This window comes from Pelophylax lessonae, assembly GCF_965119305.1.
Source record: "Pelophylax lessonae genome assembly, chromosome: 1".
Classification (NCBI taxonomy): domain Eukaryota; kingdom Metazoa; phylum Chordata; class Amphibia; order Anura; family Ranidae; genus Pelophylax; species Pelophylax lessonae.
In genome coordinates this window covers 297,951,622-297,977,201 of record NC_138768.1, presented here as the reverse complement: position 1 = coordinate 297,977,201, position 25,580 = coordinate 297,951,622, and the positions used below count along the sequence as shown (strand labels likewise).

The 25,580-nt window shown below is 43.4% G+C and overlaps 1 protein-coding gene across 1 annotated transcript in view; it reads right to left on the bottom strand.

Annotated features, from left to right (window-relative positions):
* The window catches only part of TRPV4 (transient receptor potential cation channel subfamily V member 4), a 158,117-nt gene that overhangs the window by 111,096 nt on the left and 21,441 nt on the right, over positions 1–25,580 (bottom strand). The window contains exon 2 of the mRNA XM_082274756.1: positions 3,756–4,151. Coding sequence (XP_082130882.1) covers positions 3,756–4,138 — 383 coding nt within the window. The 5' untranslated portion in view covers positions 4,139–4,151. The remainder of the gene's footprint in view (positions 1–3,755; positions 4,152–25,580) is intronic.

Genomic DNA, 25,580 nt, shown 5'->3' with positions numbered 1-25,580 from the left:
ATATATATATATATATATATATATATATATATATATATATATATATATATATATATATATATATATATAGTGTCAGAGCCAATTTTTATACAAGGGATGGGACGATAATCAGTCACACAAACATGCCTATATAACAAGGTTCAGAGTGAAGGGGTTGGATCCAATGGATCAACTTCGGTACAATCAATCTGCCCCATGGATCAAAATTTCCAGTCAAATTTCAATCCATGTATGGCTGGCTATAGAAACATCAACTGTATTCACATTAGAAGGCTGGCAGGCTGCTACAGTGATAGGAAAAACCTAGATTTCAGTGTCTTGGTTGTGAAGTTTGAATATGTAATTCTCCCCAATAGCTATAGCTACAGATGTGAAAGATTACTTGTTTAAAAGTACTTTTAGGGCTCCTTCGTTGTTTATTCTTCGATTGTTTAACAGAACTTTACTGAAATGTCAAGAGTGACATTTTAATACATCTGCAGCATGGTTGTGATGCAGTGGTTCATGTCACAACATGCTGCGCTGAAAAGTATGCACACAGCGTTAACGGACCACATATAAAACAAACATTTTTCTTTGCTGGTAATAGCGGCTAGTATAGCCCTAATGCATCTTGTTGCTGCTTATTCAGATTATGTAAATGGTTAGTGTGAGTAGTCTGAGCATAGAAACAGGTATATATACAGACTATATAGTAAAGTCTCTTCCACTGTAACCTTTAAATAGAATCCCATTACCACATTAAATAATCGATTCATAGTAGCATTGTATAAGAACTCTTGCAGAATATGGAACCAGTTCAGTCATCGGTTAAGGGGCTTAACTTGCCATGTTGCTCACAGAAACCAATTATATGTGTAACTGTTTTTCTAAAACGTGGCCAAGAAAATTTCACCTAAATGTTACTGGATGCCATGGGTGACACATCTCTATTTACTTTCCTACAGTCTTCATAAAATTAGTCACACTTTACAGTACAGTGTACACAGTCAACTAGTTTACAAAACGGAAGAAAGGAATTTAGGAAGACTGCTGGAAAATATCAGGTGGAGACCTGGAAACGAATACCGAGGTTTAGACTACTCAATGGAATAAACTGGTAAGCATAGAACGTTTACTTCCCAAAATAGATGATTGAAAACACTAACATTTTGACTTTTCAATGAAGGAAACAACCACCTATTGCATACAAGGATTACATTATAAACACAGGCACTAGACATTGTCAAGCAAAAACCCCACCTAATGCTCTAGTCACACTTGAGCAACTTGTCATGCAACTTTGGATTTTAAAGTTGCATGACATATCGTTCCCCATGTTTTCCAATGATAACTTCAAAGTACCTCATGCACTACTTTGGTCTGACTTTCATGGAACTTAAAGGCCATAGACTTCAATGTTAACCCTCAGATGTTGCACTTAAAGTCGTACCTGAATGTTATACAATGCAACTTGTAAGCAAAAGTTGTCCATTATCACTGGTTGAAGCCAAAGTCGTATCCAAGTTGCACCCATCCAAAGTTGCGTCAAATTTACACCAAAGTTGTACTCCAAATTCGGCGCAACTTTGGAGTCGTACAACTGTGAATGGAGTCTAAACACTTGTAATGAGGCAACTTTTACTCAAACAGAGGATTCGGCAGCTATGTAGGAAGATTAGTAATTCCATGTGAATTTTTTATGATACGCTGTCCTATCTGTTTGAAATACTCTATGCTATTGCCAGATAGATGCACAGCAATGCCGAGGATACAATCTGTTTTTCCATTTTCCTTATTCGCTATAATGGAAAACCCCAATCCTCTGCTGCCTGGAGCAAGACCAGCTTCCTCCTCAGGGAGCCATTCTACTGGTGTCATCCCACTCATTGTCAGTGTTTTCTACTTTTTAGGATTTTCTCTTTATTAAAATGCTAAGTTGCTTATGAATGCAGCAAGGAACGTGGCTACTTCAACTTTATGCTAGTATTTTTGTCAGAAGTTCTGGTTTAAGCAAGCTAGTTCAATTTCTAACACTGCCTCTACCAAAATGATCCTTCACTCCTAAAACTAATATTATCCCCCAGACAGTTTCATAGTTACCTTGGCTTCCATTTATAAACCACCGCAACTTTCTACCTCAACCAATCGGAAAGTGCCTTGTATTTATTAGAAAAATACAAGGTGTTCTGTGAATGGCAGCATTGCCAAGTGACCCCTGTGGTCAGCATGCAATTGGGCAGCTGCTCAGCAGAGGAACCAATGTACCAACCAATACAATTAAGAGCATATCTGAAGTTTGGTTTCAAGGTCTGTTGTGAAAAAACAGCCCCTGTCAGTCCAGGGGAGTTGTGGATGGAGTTTACCTGCCACCTACTGTAGTTTTTGGCTTGTAATAATATAAACTGGTGGTAGTGATAGGTCTCTAGCTGTATATATGAGGTTAAGCAATGGCCAAGTTTATCATCATCTGTAATGCCACAACCTTGGCAGCAGGTAAACTCCACCCACAACTCTTCGCTGGATTGACAGTGGCTTTGCTTCCTTTTTGGTCTGTTAAAGAATGCGTTCACCTTTTGAAACATGTTACATGTTCTAGCTGTATTAAGGGTGGAACATGTAACATGTTTTAGCACCTGCCTCTCCCTGTGTCAGCGAACGTGGGATCTTCTTTTCACTTCTCTTTATGGTCACCATTTGAAAAATGACGCAGCTGTGCAGGGCTCTGCTCATACTGCCACATTATTCATTTACAGTTTCCTGTTTCCGTTGTAGCTGACGGTTTGTAGTTCTGAATGGACTGAGGTCCCCGATGAGTGGCCTCATAGTTCATTCACAAACCCTGCAGCTTGTAAAAATGTAGCCCCTATGCAGGAACGGGCTGAAGTTGCAGGGCTTGAAAGCTGCATGAGTCTGGAATTGTTCCCCTGATCATGGGTGCAAGGCTTTTAAGGCTCCAGGGGAAAAAAAAATAAATGCACATTTTTTTCCTGCAAAAATATGTGCAGTTATTTTTTTCCCAAAAGAAAAACTTATTCTTTAAAATATACAAATATACCACAGAAAGATTTTGTGCTGTTTGATATGTGCAAAATGTTTTTTCAGAAATGCAAAGCGGTCCTGTGTTTTGTGCATGCTTTCTGTGCTCTCTCAAGAGGAGTCATTAGCCCTCCTAGCTCTGATCTTGGGACTAGAGAATTGACTTTTATGGAGAGATGAAAAAAAGGAGTGTGTTTGAGTAATTTAGCAAAAAAAAAAGAAAAAAAAAAAAAAAAAAAAAAGACTGGGCAGGGCTGACACCAATCAAAAATGATGTGTGTGCCATCAGCCTTTCTGCATTTCTGGCAGATCAACGGGTATTTTTCTGTAATTGCAGAGTTTTTAAAGGGATAATACCTGGAAAAATGTGCATGTATTGAAGAGATATACTGATTTTTTTTTGCCCTCAAATACACTTTGATATGTATAGCCTTGGGTGTAAAATAACTTTAAAAAACACAGCGGGTGTGAATCTTAGAAAGAATCATTTTATCAAAAGAATGGATTCTTGAAACTGACTACTTCTGTAGGAAGTCCATCGACAATGGATGAATTCAGGCATGCTTGGGATAAATTTAGTTCTATACACTACTTTATCTTTTTCATTCATCTTCTCTAAACAGAGAGAGGGAATCTAAAGGAAATATACGCCACTTCATGCAAATCTAGAAAAAAATAAAAATTGGCTGGAATTTTTTACCACACAGTGTGCTTCTAACAAACAAGTAGTTCCTTACTCTGCAAGCATTTTCTTCCGCCTCCGCCGATTTTCTGTAGGGTGATGATGATAGGTCCCATAATCAAACAAGGAGTCCATAGGTGCTTTCTTTGGACCTGGGACCACTGATGAATCATAAATGGTAGATTCCAGAAGATCCATAGGATGGCCTAGACCCTTTTTGAATGCCCCTTGAAATCTTATTCTGAGGTTTTGCTTTCCATCTCCTGGATGTTGTGGAGTACGGATCACCTCTGTGGGTACCGCCCCCTCTTCATTGTCAAACAAGTTGGCCAAGGACGAGAGTGGAAAAGTGTCATTATGGGTTGATCCATCATCCCCCTGACTTTCATCAATATCTAGAGATGCGCTTTGTTTTGTAAGGCTTGAGGGATCGGTCATGCTTGACTGTAACCTGCGGAAAAGAAACAAAATCTTGTATTAGTAGGTTCATACAGTTCTCTAAAAAAATTAAAGTTTAAAACTATTAGACCTATACTCTTGAACAGGAACACACATACAAATATCTTCTGAAGTCTTAATGACACAAACACAGGCTCTCCCTGCCTGCACCTCCAGCTTCCCTCGCTCCCTCTGCAGATCCAGCACCCATCCCGAGACCCACTCTGCAGCTGAAGGAGCAGAGACCAGAAGGTCCAACTTGGGAGCTACAGAAATGTAGCAAGCGATATCCTCCCAAAGATCCAGAAAACAGTCAGATGTAAATTAAAGCAATCCAGGAGGTGGCATGCACCTGGCTGAACTCGAAGTTTGGCAGTACATTTTAAAAAGTGGCCAGCTTTAACTGATTTAGGCTCCGTTCACACCATGGCGTTCCAGATCACATGGGAGTGCCGCAATTCTGACAGTAATCCTAAAATGGAGGAAACTCTGGCCATCAATAACGAAAACACCAACTTCCATAACATGTGGAGACCATGGCAAATTTTCACATTGTCATCTGAATTCAAAACGTCTATAGACGACATAAACTTTTGTTACTCTGTATGTCTTTCTCCATCAAGAGACTACAATGCGTTTTGTATCAACCCAGGAATTTATGAGACTATTGGCACATATGATATCCCCCCCCCCCCACCTCCTTCCCTTTCTTCTAGCTTCTCCCCTTTTTACTCTGTCCTGCTCTTCTTTCTTTTTGACCATCTTGGTCATTTGGTGGGACGGAACCTATTTTCTTTAGGTTTCTGTCACACCATGATTCTTAAGTACGATATGTTTTTGTTGCGATTATTATTTAAGCTACCACAGATGCTGCCTTACTAAAGTTTACACCGTTTATTCTCCTGTTGCAAACTTGTTAGTTTATTGTTTACCTAACCGTTGCTCTTTGCCTATTTCTATGTTTGTAACTTAATTCTCATTAAAAGCTTTTATTGGAAAAAATAAATAAATAAGTGATTAAACAAGTGAAGTGCCTGTGATCCCTGGTACTTTCAATGGCACCCTAATTGCATCGCGATCGTCGTCCGACGAAATAAGGTAAAAATCGTCCTGGAACTTCCTTTTGGGCAACAGGCTTCCCAAGATTGTTTGTGCGATGTTACCATGATCGTTCAGGCGTCAATCGCGACAAGATCGCACTGTGATTGGGGTGCCATTTAAAGTAATAGGGATCGCAAGTGAGGAAGGATTCAGGGTCGCGGGCAATTCCACCCATAATCCGGAATACCATGGTGTGAGCAGAGTCTTAGGGTTACTCAAGTACAGCCCCTGATAAACAGCAAAGGAAACATTTCCTGCTTGAGAAATTGGCTCACTGATTTTCCCAGAAGACTGTACGAAGATACAAGTCAGATTTCAGGCATCCCCTGCAGCAAAAAAAAAAAAAATTGGATTTTGGTCTTACCGCAAAATCCTTTTTTCTGATGTTCTTCTTGATCATTGGGTTATGCTGCCACCTACAGGAGTAGGACACTAGGCAAGAAAAAGCTTTACCACGCCTATAGGGCAGTCCCGGGGGGGTATACTCCCACTCCCTGCTATAGGCATTAAGTTTTGTTGCAAGCAGTGTCAGAAGAAAAATAACCCAACTCAATAGAGGGGTGGGTGCTGTATCCCTCAATAAACATCAGAGAAAAGGATTTTTCAGTAAGACAAAATCCAATTATCTCTTTCTTTCATTGACGGACACAGCTCCAGAATCTTCTGGACCATTAGGACGTCCCAAAGCAGTGTCAAACATGAGTGGGGAAAAAAAAAAAAGGTAAACCAAGCCAACCAGGCAACATGGAGCTCAAGCAGGAACTACTAAGGCTCACCTGAAAACAATACACCCTCAAAGAGGACCAAGTCCTCTCAACCAGCAGCCTGCAAAACTTTGTGGCCAAAAGCAGCATTCGCAGATGCCAACATATCTACTTTTTAAAATTTTGTGAAAGTGTGCACAGTCAACCAGGTGGCTGCCTTGCAAACCTGCATCACTGACGTCTGACTTTCTTTTGCCTTTTAGGATCTGCGGGTACCAAAATGTAACGGCATCCCCCAGTTTTAAAGTTTCCGGCACATATACAGTCAGTGCATCCATTTGCGCCTTTTCATGCGCGGCCGTAGTGGAAGAGGAATCATCCTCATTACTCAGGGTGTGTGGACGTTGACCCAGTAGGGAGACTCGTGTCCACGGCGACCAGATCAACATCCGAATTTGAGGAGACAGAGGATGCAGGTGAAGGTGGGGGGGGGGGGGGGGAGACGCTTTTTGCCCATCCTGTTTTGCAGGACCATATCAATCTTGGACACTAGTGACTCCAGGACCGGCGTCATAGTAGACAAAGCGGACTGGGACCCAGAGGGCCCTGCAGCCCCTGAGGGGGGGGGGGTCAGGTGGTGAGACATGCTCCAGGGACTCCATGGGTTACCCCGGGGACCAGTAGCCTAAAAAGAAAAAAAATTACTGCCAAAACCCCCCCACCGCTGCACAACGGCGCCACAAGCCCCAGCACACAAGTTTTCAAAATCCAGGAACACTAGAGGCTCAACGCCAAATCACCGCTCCATAGGCTTCAAAAACATGGCTGCCGCTTTAAATCAATGGGTAAACTACAAGAAAATGGCCGCTGGACTACACAAACATGGCCGCCGATACCTACAGCAGCAGCCATCCACGACAAAATGGCGGCTACACACACGCCCACGCAGCTCCCGGAACCCCCAAAGGACCCCCAGAAACGAAAAGGCAGTAAGAAGGGGCACTGGCAGGAGCCCCCACCAGCACCATCCCCCAAAAAAATGTGTTAGCAGTCCCCCCCCCCCCCCCCTCTGTAGCTGGCCAGCTAAGACCTGTCCTAGGTTGCTAATATGACTTACATGTATATACAGCTAGACCTGCTAATAACCTTAATACTGTTCATATGTGAGAGACAAAAGCAGTTATTTACTGTGACTTCATGTTTTGGACGTCATGTAACAGTTGTAGATTGTGTTAAAAAAAAAAAAGAGAAAAAATATGCCTTTAAGATTCATTATATGACTGTAAGGTAAGCTCAATGATACAGCAGAATTGAAATCAGAAAGCATAGAGTCTTGGCCAATCACAGCCAATCTCACACTCATTCTGTCAGGGAAATTCCCTAGCAGGAGCTGCTAGAATTCATTACACCAGAGAGAGAAGCTGAACAGACACAGATCCAGTCAAAGTTCAATTTTATGGAAGCAAAGGGGTCAAAATAGGTATTTAACCACTTGCCGACCGCCGCACGACTATCTACGTCGGCGGTCAGCCCCTCACAGGCAAAGTGACGTAGGGCTACGTCGCTTGCTTGTGAGGGTCTAGGGAGCGAGCGAGCGAGCGCGCGCCCCCGGAGGCGTGGTCACGGACCGCCCCGCGCGTGTGACCGGCGGACCCGATGTCCGCCGGCCACTCTGCGATCGGCGGGGGAGAGGGAGAAAGTCAGGCGGCTTGTGTAAACAAGCCACCTGTCATTCTCCTCGGTGTAAAAACACTGATCACACGGATCTACTATGTAGATCCGTTGATCAGTGTCCTTACAGCTCAAGCCACAGCCAATCACAGTAGAAAGCACGCCCCTAGGGACACACACAGCCCCTCCCTCTCAAATAAAGTTAACCCCTTCACTACCAGTGTATTTTTACAGTAACAGTGCATATGTATAGCACTGATTACTGCAGTAATGTCACTGGTAACCCCAAAAGTGTCAAAAATGTCAGTCAAGGGTCCGATCTGTCCGCCGCAATGTCGCAGTACCGCAAAAAAAAAAAAAAAAAATCGCAGATCGCCGCCATTACGCGTTAAAAAAAAAAAAAAGACAAAAATCTTTCCCTTTGTTAGTAAACGCGATAACTTTTACGCAAACCAATTTGCGATTTTTTTTACCAAACATATGTAGCATAAAACAAATTGGCCAAAAATGTTAAAAAATTTTGATTTTTACATTTTTTTTTGGGGGGAATTTCATATAAAAAAAAAAGTAAAATATTGCTATTTTTGCAAAATGTACGCTCTTTTTTTGTTTATAGCGCATGATCAAAAAATTGCACAGGTGATCAAATACCACCAAAAGAAAGCTCTGTTTGTGGGAAAAAAAGGACGCCAAATTCGTTTAGGTACAGCGGCGCATGACCGCGCAATTGTCCATTAAAGTCACGCAGTGCCGAATCGCAAAATACCCCCTGGTCAGGAAGGGGGTAAAATCTTCCGGGGCTTAAGTGGTTAATATAGTTATAAATGTTCCTATTGTTAATAGTGTGATTAGAAATGTATACTGAACTAGTTATTGTTACTGTTTACTTATAGTTCCACCAAATTTCAAATTGAGAGTTGCGGCCAAGTTGCATGGGAGGCATTCAAGCTGCGCAAAACTGCGTGCAGTCTGCAAACTGCTCATGCCAGATCATATAGAGCAAGTAAAACTATTGGTTAAGCCTCAGATATACCTCTCAGAGAGATCATAAAGTGCTTAAATAACTTACAGTTAGAGTACAGATACTGAAGAGGGAAATATATCCACCATTTTATGTAGAATGACAAGATTGAACAGTTGAACCGCCATTGTGTTATACTTTATTCAACACATGTTTTGTACACGGACTGTCTGCTGCGGAAGTGGCAGTGTTATATATGAAGAAAAGTTGAAGTTGAAGCGGAGTTCCGGCCTATTTTGCAACTTTAGTGATTCCTGGAGTGCTCGCTATTCTGATCAACAATTGGGCATTCTAAAAATTTTCGGGGGTCCCTTACCTTATTTTCAGGGCATTTTTTATTTTACTTCCTCCTTCTCCCCCCTCTGTGGCCACAGCCACCGACATCACTAAAGCCCCGTACACACGCACAGATCGTCGTCATACAAATGTTCGTCTTTTCTCCCCGGGATGTCGGTGTCTGTTGAAAAGTGCAAAGACAGCACAAGGACAGCACAAGAATTTTGTCCGCAGACTTCAGCTGACTGCAGAAGTGATGTCATGTAATGGTTAACTTTCCCTGTGTTTTTTATTTTCTGAGCATGCCCAGTCTTGCAAATCTGCGGTCTGTCGGCTGATTTCTGTACTGACAGGCGAACAATCGTCCGTTCTGGTGTCCGCAGACAAAAATTTTCATGTTTGCAAGAAAGACTCTTGTCCGCGGATTGTGTGCAGACAGCTGTCGGAGGCACCATACTAACACGCGTACAATCGGCAGATCTTTCGTCCGCCGTCGTTTGTATGACGACGATCTGTGCGTGTGTACGGGGCTTTACTCCTTTGCATTGCATCCTGGGAGCTGTTTGTCATCACTCCCAGGAGGCTGGAATCAGGAAGAACTCCCAGAACACTCCATGGAATCAGGAAGAAGGACACAGCAGATTACACTGCGACTTCAGATGCCCACATCCAAGATGGCTACGCCCAGACAGAGTTTTTAAAAGTAAGATTTTTACTAAAATCCAATACTGTACACCTTGTAAGTATGAGAATAGGAGTTCTGTAAAGGGCGATGGATTAGTATTATAGGGGTATTTTTAGTTAAAAAAGGTATTTGAGGCTGGAACTCCGCTTTGATAAAGAAGTCATCTTAAGCGTTTGGTGTTCTCTTTAAACCTACTGCTTCCATAGAACAGCGCATTAGAACAGAGGAATTAGAGTAACAGACAGTCTGGTTGGACTAAAAGGTCAGAGAAATCAAAATTCTTCTAATGCCACAGCGCATAAGGCACTTCATAGTGCTGCACCTGACACCCCCCCCCCCCCCTGGCCCTTATTGCCTGCTTAACATCCCCTTACAGACATAACAGGCATGGCCACCCCTGGGAGGGGGGGGGGGGGAGGAGGGAGCTAGGTGTGGGTAAATGGGGGATGGTCCACAGGGGGACCCCGATATTGAGGGGGGTTGCTCGCTTTGTGGGAAGGAAGGGAACCCGGGGGGGGGGGGGCACACGTCCACCCCATAAGGCCACCAGTGGAAATGGGGATACTACTTACCACATCAAGGAAACCAGGTGGGCACCACTCCAGACAGACCATCGGAATGGGGATGCTGCAGGCCAGAGGTACACTGTGACTCTGAGGTCTATGCAGCCTCATGAGACGTTTAACTCACCGGCCAGCCCCCGTCCACTGGGCTATGTCACGGCCGGCCTAGCTTCGAGCCGAGTTTGGGTAACGCTAGCTGGCCGGACTGGGGAGACCATAAAAGATCCCGAATATACAGTTTGTCGCCCAGTCCAGCAGCTGATTGTAGTTCTCACAGGAACAGAAAACAACAAAAAAAAAAAAGGAAAAAAAAAAAATATCAGTCAGAAAAAAAAATAAAAAGACAAAAATGCTAGTAGGGGCAAAGAACTAGGTCCTGACTGGGCAGAAAAAGAAAAAACCTGTATGCCTAAAGCAGGAAGTGGGAGTATACCCCCTGGGACTGCCCCATGGGCGTGGTCAAGCTTTTTCCTGCCTAGTGTCCTACTCCTGTAGGGGGCAGCGTAACCCAATGGTCAAGAAGATTCTGGAGCCGTTTCCGTCAATGAACGAAAAATAAATACAATTTTTTGTCCAATAATTCCACAACGAATACATCTAAAAAGGAATGCAGGCCCTTCCGCTTTCCCCGTGTCCTGCTGCGGATTGATAATTATGAAACCACTCCCTTTAGACTCACTCACAGGGGAACAGAAAAACAGACAGGGATTTCTTCAGAATAACAAAAGGTAGGAATCTGCAACAAAGTTTGTTAAATCCTTTTAATGTACATAGATTACCCAGGGGAATGTTTCTTCCCCTCAACAAAAGTATAGTTACTCTTTAGAAAGTTAATGCTGGATCCAAGCGAAAGAGGTCAGAACACACAGTGCATTGTAGGGCTGAACGATAGTCGATGTGATATCGACTATCGTGCTGTGGGCGATAGTCACATCACCGAAGATACGATGTAAGGCATAGGCATTAGGCAGGGAGAAGTCGGGATGACTCACAGTGGTTGTAGCAGAACAGAGCCCTACATCCATCCCACACTTTCAGTCTGCCTGCAGCTGATGGTAATATGATCCTAGAGTGAGGAGCTCAGCTCCTCCCTGTAACCAATCAGCGGCTCTCAGCACACTGACACTGAAGAACTGGAAACAAGCTTGTATTGTAACAGTTCAGAGTGAAGAGTCGAGTCAGTACGTGTGGGACTGGACGGATGTCATGTCAGGCCGTGTTCTACTACCTCCTGCCACCACTGAGTCCCAACTGTGCCTAATCCACACTGACTGTCACTGTCAATCCCTACAATAACATTAACCTTGGCCTGACCTGGCTGTATGGTGCAATCTGCAATTACAATCAGAAGAAGGCTGCGCTGCTGCAATACTTCCATGATTTCCTCTCAATATCGCAATATACATAGTTGAAAAAAAAATATCGCAATATACTTTTTTTCCCCAATATCGTGCAGCCCTAGTGCATTGCATTTTATTTCATCGCGTATGGGGCTACGTAGCCACAGACTGGTCAGGGTGCAGATGCTGACTTGTGTTCACAACCAAAATCGCCTACATTGGGCACATGAGCATCATAACTGAACCACAGAGCAATGAAAGAAGATGGCCTAATTTAAAGAATTGAAGAAGGCAACAAATGTGTTTGAGGTGTTGACTTGGCCTCCAAGTTCTCCAGCCCTCAATCCATTTGAGCATCTATGGGATGTTCTGGAAAAAAATAAAAAAAAAAATCAGATGCATGGATGCCACACCTCACAACTTACAGATCTGCTACTGACGACTTTGTGCCAGAAATCACAGCATAGCGTCAGAGGTCTAGTGAAGTTCATGCCTTGACAGGTTATGGTGGGTGAGCATAATGTTATGGCTGATAAGTGTATGTTTTTTACATTTGTGATACATTAAAAAGCTACAGGCATATCTACACTGACAGACTGCTTTTCTAGAATGTCCTCATTACAGACTACACTGTAAGCCAATAGCCAAACCAAGCCCTTATGTGGTTGGGAACACAGCCTGAATGCCACCAAAAACAGGCTCTCTTTTATTTTCACTATAAATAGATGCAACCATGTCATTTCCCAGATCTAGACAACTACATTTAAACATTTTAAAAAGCATTTACCTAAATTATAGCTATAGAATTCTTAATACAGTTCTTTCACTGAACGTTATATTATCATCATGTTCCAAAGGCATGACCTCAAATTACACTGAAAACCTGTTTGCAAAACGTTTTGATATAATTACCAAAAGAGTGCTACATTTCAATGACATAGGAAGTTTGTGCTAAACAAATTCTGTACATGTTTGCAGGCGTAAAATTCCATTTTAATGAATTTAGGAAATAAATAGAAGAGACATTTTGGGGTTGATTTACTAAAACTGAAGCACTCAGAATCTGGTGCAGTTGTGAATGGTAGCCAATCGGTTTCTAACTTCAGCTTGTTCAATTAGGCTTTGACAATAAAGCTGGATACACACTATACAACTTTTGTTGTTAGATTTCCTTTAGATTTACCTTCAACATGTAGTGCAAGGGCCTGCCTGATTGCATACAAATTAAAAGTGATTAGGTCTGACCTCATATTATATGGTTATGGTTTTGGTAAATCTAAAGGAAACAATCTAAAGACAATTGTATAGTGTGTATGGCCCATAAGGCCTCATGCACACAGGGTGTTAGAAAAAATGAGCTGCAGAGCCACCAACAATGCCAGGAAAAAGCAGCTGTAAAAACATGCTTTTAGTAGCTTTTTGCATTGGCGCTAATGTGCGTTTAGCCTCGTTCGCTTCAAGCAGCGTTTTTCTGCCTCTATTCAAAATCAATGGTTGCCTATGAGCTGTCTTTGATATGGCTTTAGGCCCATTGATTTGAATGGAAGTCTCATCAAAGTCAGATCATGATGATCCAACTTCTGTACTGGGCCAGGGGCTTTTTGAACTGATGTGCCCAGGTCCAGTACAGAAGGGCTGGTTGTACTGCCTTATCAGCGGTCCTGAATCTACCCACAGGGGGAAAGGCAATCTCTTCAACTTTATACCAAAACAGCTCAACTCTGCAATCCTCCCAATACCATTATTCACATGATTAGGGCACTCCTGCACCCCTCCCAATACCATTATTCACATAGTTAGGGCACTCAAGGGTTTATGGAAGTGATATTGCAGAGACTGCACTGTTCAAAAGTCAACCTATATGTATCCAGGTAGCTGGGAGATGATCATATCAGATCGTATCTAATCTGGATACCGTTTGTCAGATGAGGTGAAAACACTCACAGCCATTCATGTCAAGAGTTCCAGGCAATGGGTAAGGCAGAATTTGTTTTTGTCTATTTGCCAAGGTTTTCCTTGAATTTAGGCAGCACAGTAGCTACTGAAGTGTCCTACAGCTTTCCACCATCATATTAAGATGCATGCTCCAGTAGAAATAGCATGTGTGTTATTGTAACAAACAAACAAAAAAATTATGCCTACACATGAAGGCCCCTTTTATAGCCGGTTCACACTGAGGCGACACGACTTCAGCGGCGACCTGTGAAGTTGCGTGCACCGCGTCTTTGGCGCAACTTGCAGGGACTTCACATAATGGAAGTCTATGCAAGTCGCTCCGAGGTCGCCCCGAAGTAGTACAGGACCCTTTTTCTAAGTCGGAGCGACTTGTGTCGCTCCTATTAGAACGGGTCCTGTACTATTAAATGGACCGCGACTTGTCAGCCTGACAAGTCGCTGCAGTGTGAATGGGCTCTCACACGTTCATCTTATCAGTTCAGTCACGTTTTTTTGTCATCATTTTTTTCACCAGTTTGTCACCCAATCAGTTTTTTTAAACGGATGAAAAATAGGGCTTTCATCTGTTCAAAAAAAAAATGGATGTTGATGGAAGCAGAATAAAAGGGGATGTAAATGAATGATCATCCATTTACATCTGTTTTTCCATATGAATGCATTGATGTCCGTTTTTCATCCATCAACGGAGGGATGGAAAATGGACGAATGGTCCGTTAGTGTGAAAGAAGCCTGAGGTGTTATTTCAGGTGTTAGCCCATTCATTTGAATGCACTGCCTAAAAACACCAAAAAAGCTCCATACCCTATATTTAGTAAAGCACTACAATACACAGCAGTAAGTTAGTTACTGTGCTTTGTGGCGCGCTGCAGCGCACATCCATTGGCAAGGTGCATTGGGGTGCCATTAATAAAGGGATCGCACAGCAATTCACCAACATGCAAAATGCACGTTACTACAGTACAGAAGTGTGAAAATACACTTTATGTGTAGTTGGTATTAAAACACATACACATGGAAGTACACATATTAGGCAAGCTTATGCTCCCTATCCTCCACTGATGAACCTCACAGCTTACTAGTGTAAAGTGAGCAGCACCTTTATTTCTGGTCACATGCTCCACTCTGTAGTACAATTCCATTAGAACTGAATGGGTTTGTACATAAATGTGCTGTCCATCACGGGGCAAGCAATAGGGGGTGGCTAGGTTCACACACACAAGTGAGGCATGGAGAAGTGTAGCCAACCTAGAACAGGAAGTCTCACAATTAACAGAAAAAAAGCTTGCATTTGGGGAGAGGGAGATTATATATATATATATATATATATATATATATATATATATATATATATATATATATATATATATATATATATCTATATCAACAAGAAAGCCAACGAATAAAGGAAAAGCCAAAAGCCTACAGTACCTGGTATTCCCAGGCTGTATCGGAATGGACACAGAGTGTACCTGGATAAAGTAATAAACTCATATATATATATATATATATATATATATATATAGTTTATTACTTTATCCTTTTTTCAAATCCATATGCAACTACGGTAATTTTCTTTCTGGCTTTGCAGGGTGGCACTTTTTCTACTGACATCCTATGTGTCTCAGAAGGTACAGAGATTACAAGACCGATTCCAACTCTTCCCCATTCTAGGTCAAAAGCTCCACTTTAATTCACAATATAAGATGTAATTCCAGAACAGAACAAAAAACACATTGCTTGTGAGTTTGAAATGCACCATATAAATTCAGAAGCCAAAGTCCAAGCAGCAGAATTCTTAAACATTTTCTTTTTTGCCATACATGACAGGGTTGTGGTAAATGATTACCGACATTAAAACTACACTGAAAGAACGGTGCATTCTCTACGCACCATAAGCTATAGGTATTAAAATGTAACTTTTAATAATTCCTATAAAACATTGTCTGTGTATATATATATATATATATATATATATATATATATATATATATATATATATATATATATACATACATACACACACACATACACACACATATACACATACACACACACAGGGAGGGTGAGTTTATTGGTTGGCCAATAATGTACTGATGATTAGTGCACACAGTAATAATCAAGGCAAAAGAGAAAATGAGGAGAGAGTATTACCAACATTGACACACATGCGCCTTCACAGGTTGAACTGGATGGACTGTGGTGTTTATTCAACCTTACCTAATATGAAACTATGACTCAAGAATTATAAGCCATGTGCCCAATCTGAGCATCATGTGTGACTAAAGTGCCATGCAGTATGTTTTTAGAGGGCAAAAAACTGAGCATTTTACACAGTTAGAAACTTTTCACAAATTAAAGATTTTCCTGGAAAAATGTTCTAGGGGCACAGACTGTTCTTTTACCATACAGAAAATAGGTATTTTACAAAGCGAATACTGTATTCTTTCATCAGCCAAGGACAGCCTCATAGCAGGTCCTAGTAGCACAGTGCAATCAACATCAACTTTCATTATTTTCAACAAGACATCTGCCTGTTCATGGCCAGTCTCATTACAGTATCTCACAGTATCTTACAGTATCTCACAAAAGTGAGTACACCCCTCACATTTTTGTAAATATATCTTTTCATGTGACAACAATGAAGAAATGACACTTTGCTACAAAGTAGTGAGTGTACAGCTTGTATAACAGTGTAAATTTGCTGTCCCCTCAAAATAACTCACAGCCATTAATGTCTAAACTGCTGGGAACAAAAGTGGAAATGTCCAAATTGGGCCCAAAGTGTCAATTTCTGTGGCCACCATTATTTTCCAGCACTGCCTTAACTCTCTCGGGCATGGAGTTCACCAGAGCTTCACAGGTTGCCACTGGAGTCCTCTTCCACTCCTCCATGGCACCATCACAGATCTGGTACATGTTAGAAACCTTGCATGCCTCCACCTTCCATTTGAAGATGCCCCACAGATGCTCAATAGGGATTAGGTCTGGAGACATGCTTGGCCAGTCCATCACTTTTACCCTCAGATTCTTTAGCAAGGCAGTGGTCATCTTGGACGTGAGTTTAGGGTCATTATGTTGGAATACTGCCCTGTAGCCCAGTCATTGAAGGGTGGGGGGGATCATACTCTGCTTCAGTATATTCCAGTACATGTTGGCAGTCATGGTTCCCTCAATGAACTGTCGCTCCCCAGTGCTGGCAGCACTCATGCAGCCCCAGACCATGACACTCCCACCCCCATGCTTGACTGTAGGCAAGACACACTTGTCTTTGTACTCCTCACCTGGTTGCCGCCACACACGCTTGACACCATCTGAACCAAACAAGTTTATTTTGGTCTCATCAAGATAACAGGACATGGTTCCAGTAATCCATGGCCTTAGTCTGCTTGTCCTCCACAAAGTGTTTGTGGGCTTTCTTGTGCATCATTTTTAGAAGAGGCTTCTTTCTGGGACGACAGCCATGCAGAACACTTTGATGCAGTATGCAGAGCATGATCTGAGCACTGACAGGCTGACCCCCCCCCCCCCACCCCATCTTCAACCTCTGCAGCAATGCTAGCAGCACTCAGGCCTGTTCTGTGTGGAACCTGTTCTGTTAAACCGCTGTATGGTCTTGATAAAAGAAAGGAATTGGCAGCACTCCAGGTTGAGTCAAAATCCAGATTTATTGACTGGACATCCAAATATGACAATCGTGACAAGGTAGACGCGTTTCACACACTGACTGTGTGCTTAATCATTAGTAATGACCAGCTCGTATAACCTGTATGCACAGAGGAACCGGTGGCAGCCTTGCAAATCTAGGATACAGATGCTTCATGCTGAAAGCCTAAGAAACCCAAACAGCTCTGGTGAAATGGACTCTTACAGAAAAGGGAAGAACCTTTTTCTTTTGGAGCATAGGCCTTGGAAAGGAGTTGTCGATTTCAACTGGCAATGATGGAGCAGGACACAGGTTTCTTCTATGAGGACCTTAAAAGTAGAACAAAAACACCCGGGGTGTAGAGGAGAGCCCAAATAGCAGTGCATAAACTGGATATGCTGGTCTGCCACAGCTAGAGTTGGTATGATGGAAAAATAGGCACCTTGTATTTCTCCTGATGCAAGAAATTCTCATCTGAGAAAAGCAATAACAGATGTTTCTTACAAGCATGTTCAGCAGACCAAGCTTTTAGGCCTGTTGCACATGGGCTTCAGCTTGTATAAGAGCAGTGTGAACAGCAAGCTTTGATAAAGCATTTGCATAACATTCAGCAAGCTTTTAAAGTATCCCTCAGCCCCAGTTTGTAAATGTTGAACACAGATTCTAATGGGAGTGCTGAAGGCCACTTTAAACAAGCTGCTAGCAGGCTTCAGTACTTCTTGAAGCTTGTTGAAAACCTTGCAAAAGAAAAAAAATCAGGATGCTGTACACACGTGGATGCTAAAAAGAGCTTTTTTGTGTCGCTGAAAACACACATTAAAAGCACCACATACACAAGCGGAGGAGTGATGGTTGGTTCACGCGTTTCACAATACAGAGTGTTTAATAGGGATGAGCTTCGTGTCTGAGTCAAAAGTTAGTTAGACTCGAACATTTGGCTATCTGCCCGTTCGAATGACTAACAAATGTTACCCAACATGTGGAAGAAGGTGCTCTGGTCAGATGAAACCAAAATCAAACTTTTTGGCAACAATGCAAAATGTTATGTTTGGCGTAAAAGCAACACAGCTCATCACCCTGAACACACCATCCCCACTATCAAACATGGTGGTGGCAGCATCATGGTTTGGGCCTGCTTTTCTTCAGCAGGGACAGGGAAGATGGTTAAAATTGATGGGAAGATGGATGGAGCCAAATACAGGACCATTCTGAAAGAAAACCTGATGGAGGCTGCAAAAGACCGGAGACAGGGACGGAGATTTGTCTTCCAACAAGACAATGATCCAAAACATAAAGCAAAATCTACAATGGAATGGTTCACAAATAAACATATCCAGGTGTTAGAATGGCCAAGTCAAAGTCCAGACCTGAATCCAATCGAGAATCTGTGGAAAGAACTGAAAACTGCTGTTCACAAACGCTCTCCATCCAACCTCACTGAGCTCGAGCTGTTTTGCAAGGAGGAATGGGCAAAATTTTCAGTCTCTCAATGTGCAAAACTGATAGAGACATACCCCAAGCGACTTACAGCTGTAATCGCAGCAAAAGGTGGCGCTACAAAGTATTAACTTAAGGGGGCTGAATAATTTTGCACGCCAAATATTTCAGTTTTTTATTTGTTAAAAAAGTTTGAAATATCCAATAAATTTTTTTCCACTTCATGATTGTATCCCACTTGTTGTTGATTATTCACAAAAAAATTACAGTTTTATATCTTTATGTTAGAAGCCTGAAATTTGGCAAAAGGTTGAAAAGTTCAAGGGGGCCGAATACTTTCGCAAAGCACTGTACATGTTCCCCAGGTCAGTACTCGGACTCCCATACACTTTAGTTGAGCAATAACTTGCATTTAAGCCTTTAAAATGAGGATTTTTGACGTTCAAGTACCATAGACTTCAATGGAGTTTGTTTGTCCGAACAAACGTTTCCCCTGTTCGCGGTGTTCTGGTGCAAACTGAACAGGGGGGGTGTTCGGCTCATCACTAGTGTTTAACCATACACTGAAGTATGTGAAAAGTGCGCTAATTCAAATATGGGTATGCTGCTACCTTAGAGTGAAAATGAATATGATGGGTAAGTAGAAATCAGGTGCGCTAACCCAAAAAGCATATCATAGCATATAAACATATACGTGAAAGTGATAAAAACAAAGAATATCAAAATGAGTCCAACAGGTGTAAATCAAAAAGTGAGTCAGGAAGGATCACCAGTGTATCTCAAACAATAGTGTCCAAAAAAATGTGATAAACAGTCCAATTGATGAAAAAATCCAAAGATTCGTGCTGTGAACACACTTTAACTCAAGAAGGTGCAAGCCACGTGATAAAAGGGTTCAGCGTCCCACCACCAGCTTAGCTCCTTACCAAATGATGGAAATATAAGGGCATATAGGGATATCCCTGCTCCGGAGATCATGCAGCTACAAAAGGATTCCAAATCACCCAGGTGACACTTATACACACAGGTAGTGTCTGGACTCTTAACGGACAACGCTAAGATGCAAGCCTGAAACTGATCCTGTGAAGGGGTCCTGTTTGAAATTAACTGTAGGTGGATGGCTGGTAGGATCTCGGGTGTCTCTCAGTAACTTGTGTCCCCGGTCGGCTGTCCTCTGTGAGGCGGGAATCCGGCCCTGGTTACCTGCAGGAGGCCTGCTCTCGGTCTCTCCCCTCCTACTCCCGCAGGCTCCGTTACTTGGGCAGCTGTGTCAGTAATTTTTCTTCACAAATTTTGGCCAAAATTTATACTGCTACTTCTCTTTGGTAAAAATAACCCAAATAAGTGTATATTATTTGGTCTTTGTGAAAGTTAGAGAGTCCACAAGTTATGGCGCTAATCATTAAAAATTTATCACACCTGATGTACTGAAGGCCTATCTCATTTCTTGAGACACTAAAAGTCAGGAAAGTACAAATACCCCCAAAATGACCCCTTTTTGGAAAGTAGACAAGGTATCCAATAAGGGGCATGGTGAGTTTTTTTAAGTTGTAATTTTTTCCCACAAGTCTTTGCAAAATGAAGATTTTTTTTTTGACGTATTAAGTTATTTCTCTCACACAGCATATGTATACTTGCAACTACGCCCCAAAACACATTCTACTACTCCTCCTGAGTACGGGGATACCACATGCAAGACTTTTTCACAGCCTAGCCACATACAGAGGCCTAACATCCAAGTAGCACCGACCGGCATTCTAGGAGCACAAATTACACATATAATTTCCTGACAACCTATCACAATTTTGAAGGCCCTGGAGCACCAGGACAATGGAATCCCCCATAATATGACCCCCATTTTGGAAAGCATAATGAGTCTTTTGAATATGTCATTTTTTTTTCCACAAGTTTTTGGAAAATGTACATAGCAAAAATTGCACCCCAAAATACATTCTGCTATTCCTCCTGAGTATGGCGATACCACATGTGTAACACTTTTACACAGCCTAGCCACATACAGAGGCCTAACATCTAAGTAGCACTTTACACAAAGTTGTCCATTTATCCACTTTAAGACTGGGCCTATTTTTGACACTTGGTGTTTACAAGCTAAAATCGTTTTTTCTTGCTAGAAAACTACTCAGAACCCCCAAACATTATATATATTTTTTTTTAGCAGAGACCCTAGAGAATAAAATGGAGATCGTTGCAATATTTTTTATCACACCATATTTGCGCAGCATTCTTCCAAAAGCAATTTTTTTGAAAAAAATTCACTTTTTTTAATTAAAAAAGAAAACAGTAAATTTAGCCCAATAATGTGAAAGATAATATTACGCCGAGTAATTAGATACCCAACATGTCAGGCTTCAAAATTGTGCACGCTCACAGAATGGCGCCAAACATTGGTACTTAAAAATCCCCATAGGCAACAATTTAAAAATTTCTACAGGTCATCAGCTTAGAGTTACAGAGGAGGTCTAGGGCTCAAATTATTTCTCTCGCTCTAACGATCGCGGCGATACCTCACATGTATGGTTTGAACACCGTTTACATATGTGGGCGGGACTTGCGTATGCGTCCGCTTCTGCGCGCGAGCTGACGGGGACAGGGCGCTTTATTTTTTTTCTTTCCCATTTATTTTATTTATTAATTTTTTTATATTTTTACACAGTTTAAAAAAAAAAAAATATGTTTTGATCATTTTTATTCCTATTACAAGGAATGTAAACATCCCTTGTAATAGAAATAGGCATGACAGGTCCTCTTTATTGTGAGATCTGGGGTCAAAAAGACCTCACACCTCCCAACTACACTAAAAAAGAAAAAAAAAAAAAAAAAAAAGCGGCCCTTTAAACCGGTTGCTAGGCAATGACTTTTGACGTAGATCCGGTCCTCCAAGACCATAGAGTCGAGTGAGGGCTATCTTGCCCTCACTCGACTTCCTGTCTCTGAGGATCCGGGACCGGATAGTTTTCCCCGCTGCCGGCGGGTCCGGTAAGCTGGGAAACCGTCTGGGACGCGGCGGGAGGGGGGGAGGCACCTCTTCCCCTGCAAAGGTAAGGGTAATTCCGCAGCGAATCCACCACTGGGACCACCCTTATCTGAAAGCCGACCGCCCGCCGTTTAAAAAAATACCGGGGTAATGGCGGCTATCTGCTGCCATAACCCCAGTATTTAGCTTTTAATGACCGACGTATATAGTCGTTAGGCGGTCGGTAAGTGGTTGCATGTTCAAAAAATTGCACCCCAAAATACATTCTATAAAGGAAAGTGTACAGGAATAGTCCGAGTCCATCTCCGATCCGCTACGATTAGCGATTTCAAATTCCGAATCCGATTCATAATTGGATTCGGATACTGATGAGAGCTCCCCGGTGCTCTCATCAGTCAATGGAGAGGACCTGAAGGGCCTCCTCGCTGCTGTACATGCTTTTTGACATGCTGGCTGTGATGGGCTGTGCGACGGGTGACTGTTGACTGCGGATGAACACTGATGGGTGGCAGGTGACTGATAGGTGGCAGGTGACGGTCACTGATGGGGTGACAGGTGACGATGATTGACGGGGTGACAGGTGACGATCACTGATGGGGTGACAAGTGAGGGTGATTGATGGGGTGACAGGTGAGGGGCGATGGTCACCGATGGGTGACAGGTGACGGGCGATGGTGCACGGCGGTACTGATGGCAGTCTCTGGTGACAGGTGCACTTTAGGCTATGTTTACATGTGAGCGTAGCGATCGCGGGCAGAATCACATCAATTCTGCCCGCGATCCGGAAATCATTGCAAATCGCGGGACGCCTGTGCGTTGCCGGTGATTTGCAATAGCACCCCAAACGCTGTGCGATGTTGCCACGATTTCCGCCTGCCGAATCGCGGTAACATCGCGTAAACAATGCATGACGCCTCAAAGAAGCTCTTGTACCTTTTTTGGGCATCATGCGTTTGCGCGATGTTACCGCGATTCATCAGGCGGAAATTGCGGCAATATCGCACACCGTTTGGGGCAACGCTGTATCTTGGCCTAGGCCAACAAGGCCCAGGCCTAGGGCGGCACTTTGCAGGGGGCGACAAAAAAGCCGCCCCCCCCCCCCGCATGAAAAAAACAGCCTCCTCTCGGCTCCTGCACAAAAAGAGTCCCCACCGCTTGCAGTACACTTTTAGCGTAGCGCCAGTCTTATGGGCTGGACTGGGCTGGGTGGCAGGGTCTAGGAGGCAAATCGTCTGGCGCCCCCAAAAAAATCGGCCGTACTGCTGCCAGTATGATAATACTAGCTGGCGGCCGATGACTGGCCTGACGTATGGGCAGACCAGTGCCCGCACTTAATACAACTGGCGGCCGCCAATACTAGTAAGCGTAGCACTGGCAGCAGGTCTTGGCAGCCTAATGCTCTGCCTACCCTCCTCTGCAGCATACCGGGCTTTTGTAGTCTTCTGGATGAGAAGTAAAGCTGGAACATATACTTCTTGCTCATGGTTTTTGCAACCTGCTGATTTGTCTTAGGTTTTTCTCTACAGGAACATCTTAATGCCAGGTAATCCTGTTTTATTTAGCAAAATGTATTGTAAGTAAACATACATAGGTAAAAGATCTTTCAGTCTGGGTGTTGATATATTTTGGGGTTTTTTTTGGCCTGTCTGAGTCCTAATGCTTTGACTATTAAACTGGTTTGTGAATGTCACATGACCACCTTCAAATGGAACTGTAGTTGGGCCAGTCCCCATCCCCAGTGTTCCTCCTGGGATAAGTGGCACTGACAGCCAAGAGTGGTACTGTGTTGTCAGATCAGCATTGTATGTTCAATAATCCACAAATATGGATTTAGCCCAACCCTATCTGCTGGCCCAATGTGATGCCATTTAGGGGTATTTAGCAGGTGAATATGAGCACTTCCACCACTGGAAGTGCTTTTGTTATCACTCAGCATTGGCATTTGTTCTGACATCAGTTTGAGATGTTTCAGTGATCATTCAGAATTCATTGACAGGTGCACTTGACCTCCTTCTGACCTGAATTTACCGGTACTTGTGCTTAATGCAGATTTTGCATTCTAATAGACTAGCATAGGTATTCAAAACCTACTTGAAGCCAGCAAAAGCCTCTTAACACAGCTTGGGGTCCATTCACATCAGGCTCTGCATTGGTAAAGCCTAAAGAGGAAGGGGTGTGACCTTTGCAGGAAGGGGTGGGTCCTATTTTAATTAGGGGGAGCACGAGTTTAGTCAAGCCTAGGGCAGCACAAAACCTAAATACACCACTGGTTTGGGGTGCTATTGCAAATCACTGGCAACGCACAGGCATCCCGCGATTTGCAATGATTTCCGGATTGCGGGCAGAATCGCGGTGATTCTCCCTGCGATAGCTATGATCACATGTGAACATAGCCTTATGGGTGGCAATTTCTGGACACTGATGAGGTGACTGTTGGGTGACAGGTGCAATTGGGGGGGGGGGGGGCTGAGGACTGTGTGGGGACCTTTATTGCTGTGATTTTACATTGTGACAGGTGTACAGAGCAGTAACTCACTGTTTCTGGCTCTGCTCTCCTAACACTGGAAACTGTGTGAGGGGAGAAGAGCTAGTAACAGTGAGTTACTGCTGTGTTTACATTTTGTGATCGGCTGTGAATGGATTCACAGCCGATCACATAGTAAACAGCCACTGTCAGTGAATGTTTACTACTGCCGGTGACTAGCTGTGCTCCTAGGGAACACAGCGCCACCGACGCGGTCTTCTTCAGGGCTTTCCCATTGTGATCGGCTGTGTGATTGGAACACAGCCGATCACGTGGGAAACAGCCATGCCCATTGGCTGTTTCCCCCCCTGCCGGTGACGCTCTGTGTCCCGGGGACACGCCGCCACCGACAGTGCAGGGCGGCGCGCACACGATCGCGCGCCTGCCCTGCCTGAATGGGCGGACGTCACATGACGTCCGCCCAGAACAATGGCCACACCGTCCCGCAGTCATTTTGATGGTGGGCGGGCAGCAAGTGGTTAAAAGAAGTATGAGAATTTTTTTTTTTTTTTTTTATACTTACCTAGGTGAATGCAGCATCGGTCCGATGGTTCATCTGTCCCCCCACCAGCTCTAAGACTGTGAACCGTGCAATCAAACACCACTGATCAGTTATCACAGCTCCCTGAGCAGAGAGATGCAGACTGCAGCGCTCTGCTCTGCACTCACTGAAGCATTGGGTTTTTGGAGGGGGGCAAGGTTGGCAGTAATGGCATCTCACAGAGATGAACCGGGTGCCGGTCCAGGCATGTGGGCAGATCCCGACTCCATTGTCACAATCTTGTCTGAGCCTGGATCAGCTCTGTGACATCAGCCCGCTGTCTGCTGAAAATGGGTCACATGAGTGCAGAACAAACTGAACTCCTGTGATCCACAGAAGTACAGTCAAACAAGCTTAGGCTGTACTTCACCTTTACTGTAACTTTTCGTGAGATGCTTAACTCATGTGTATGGCCATCTCAACCACATTATCATTATTTCATACATCATTTCCCAGCCATCAGGCTCCACAAGTACTTATACATGTCCAATTCCATCCCGAGAATGGGCAAAATTACATACTCTGTCCACTAACATAGGAAGTTCCGCTCTTCTTTCCTCCCCCACCCCACTGACAATTTGTTTTTTCGGGAGGGGATGAGCCCACTTCGATCACCTAGGCGATCAGAGCAGAAGTTCCACCCCCTCCGTGCCCAAAGCCTTCTGGGGCACATCGCAGGTCCCAGAAAATTGCGTGGCCATTTACATAGCACAGCGCAACTCACACATGCAGTGGGCAGCTGGCTGTGAAGCTGCAAGTAGTCACAGGTGGCTTCCCACATTTAACATGCTGGCACCCTGAAGACCGGTGAAGAGTGAGCACAGTGCTGACACCTGGGACGGCGAGTGTCTGTTTTTTAAAAAGTCAGCAGCTACAGCTTTAAAGGGAAGGAAAACAACACACACCCACACACACACACACACACGTATATTTAAAAAGATTACAGAAGACAAAAGATGACAGAGTTAGGTGAAAACATAGGCTG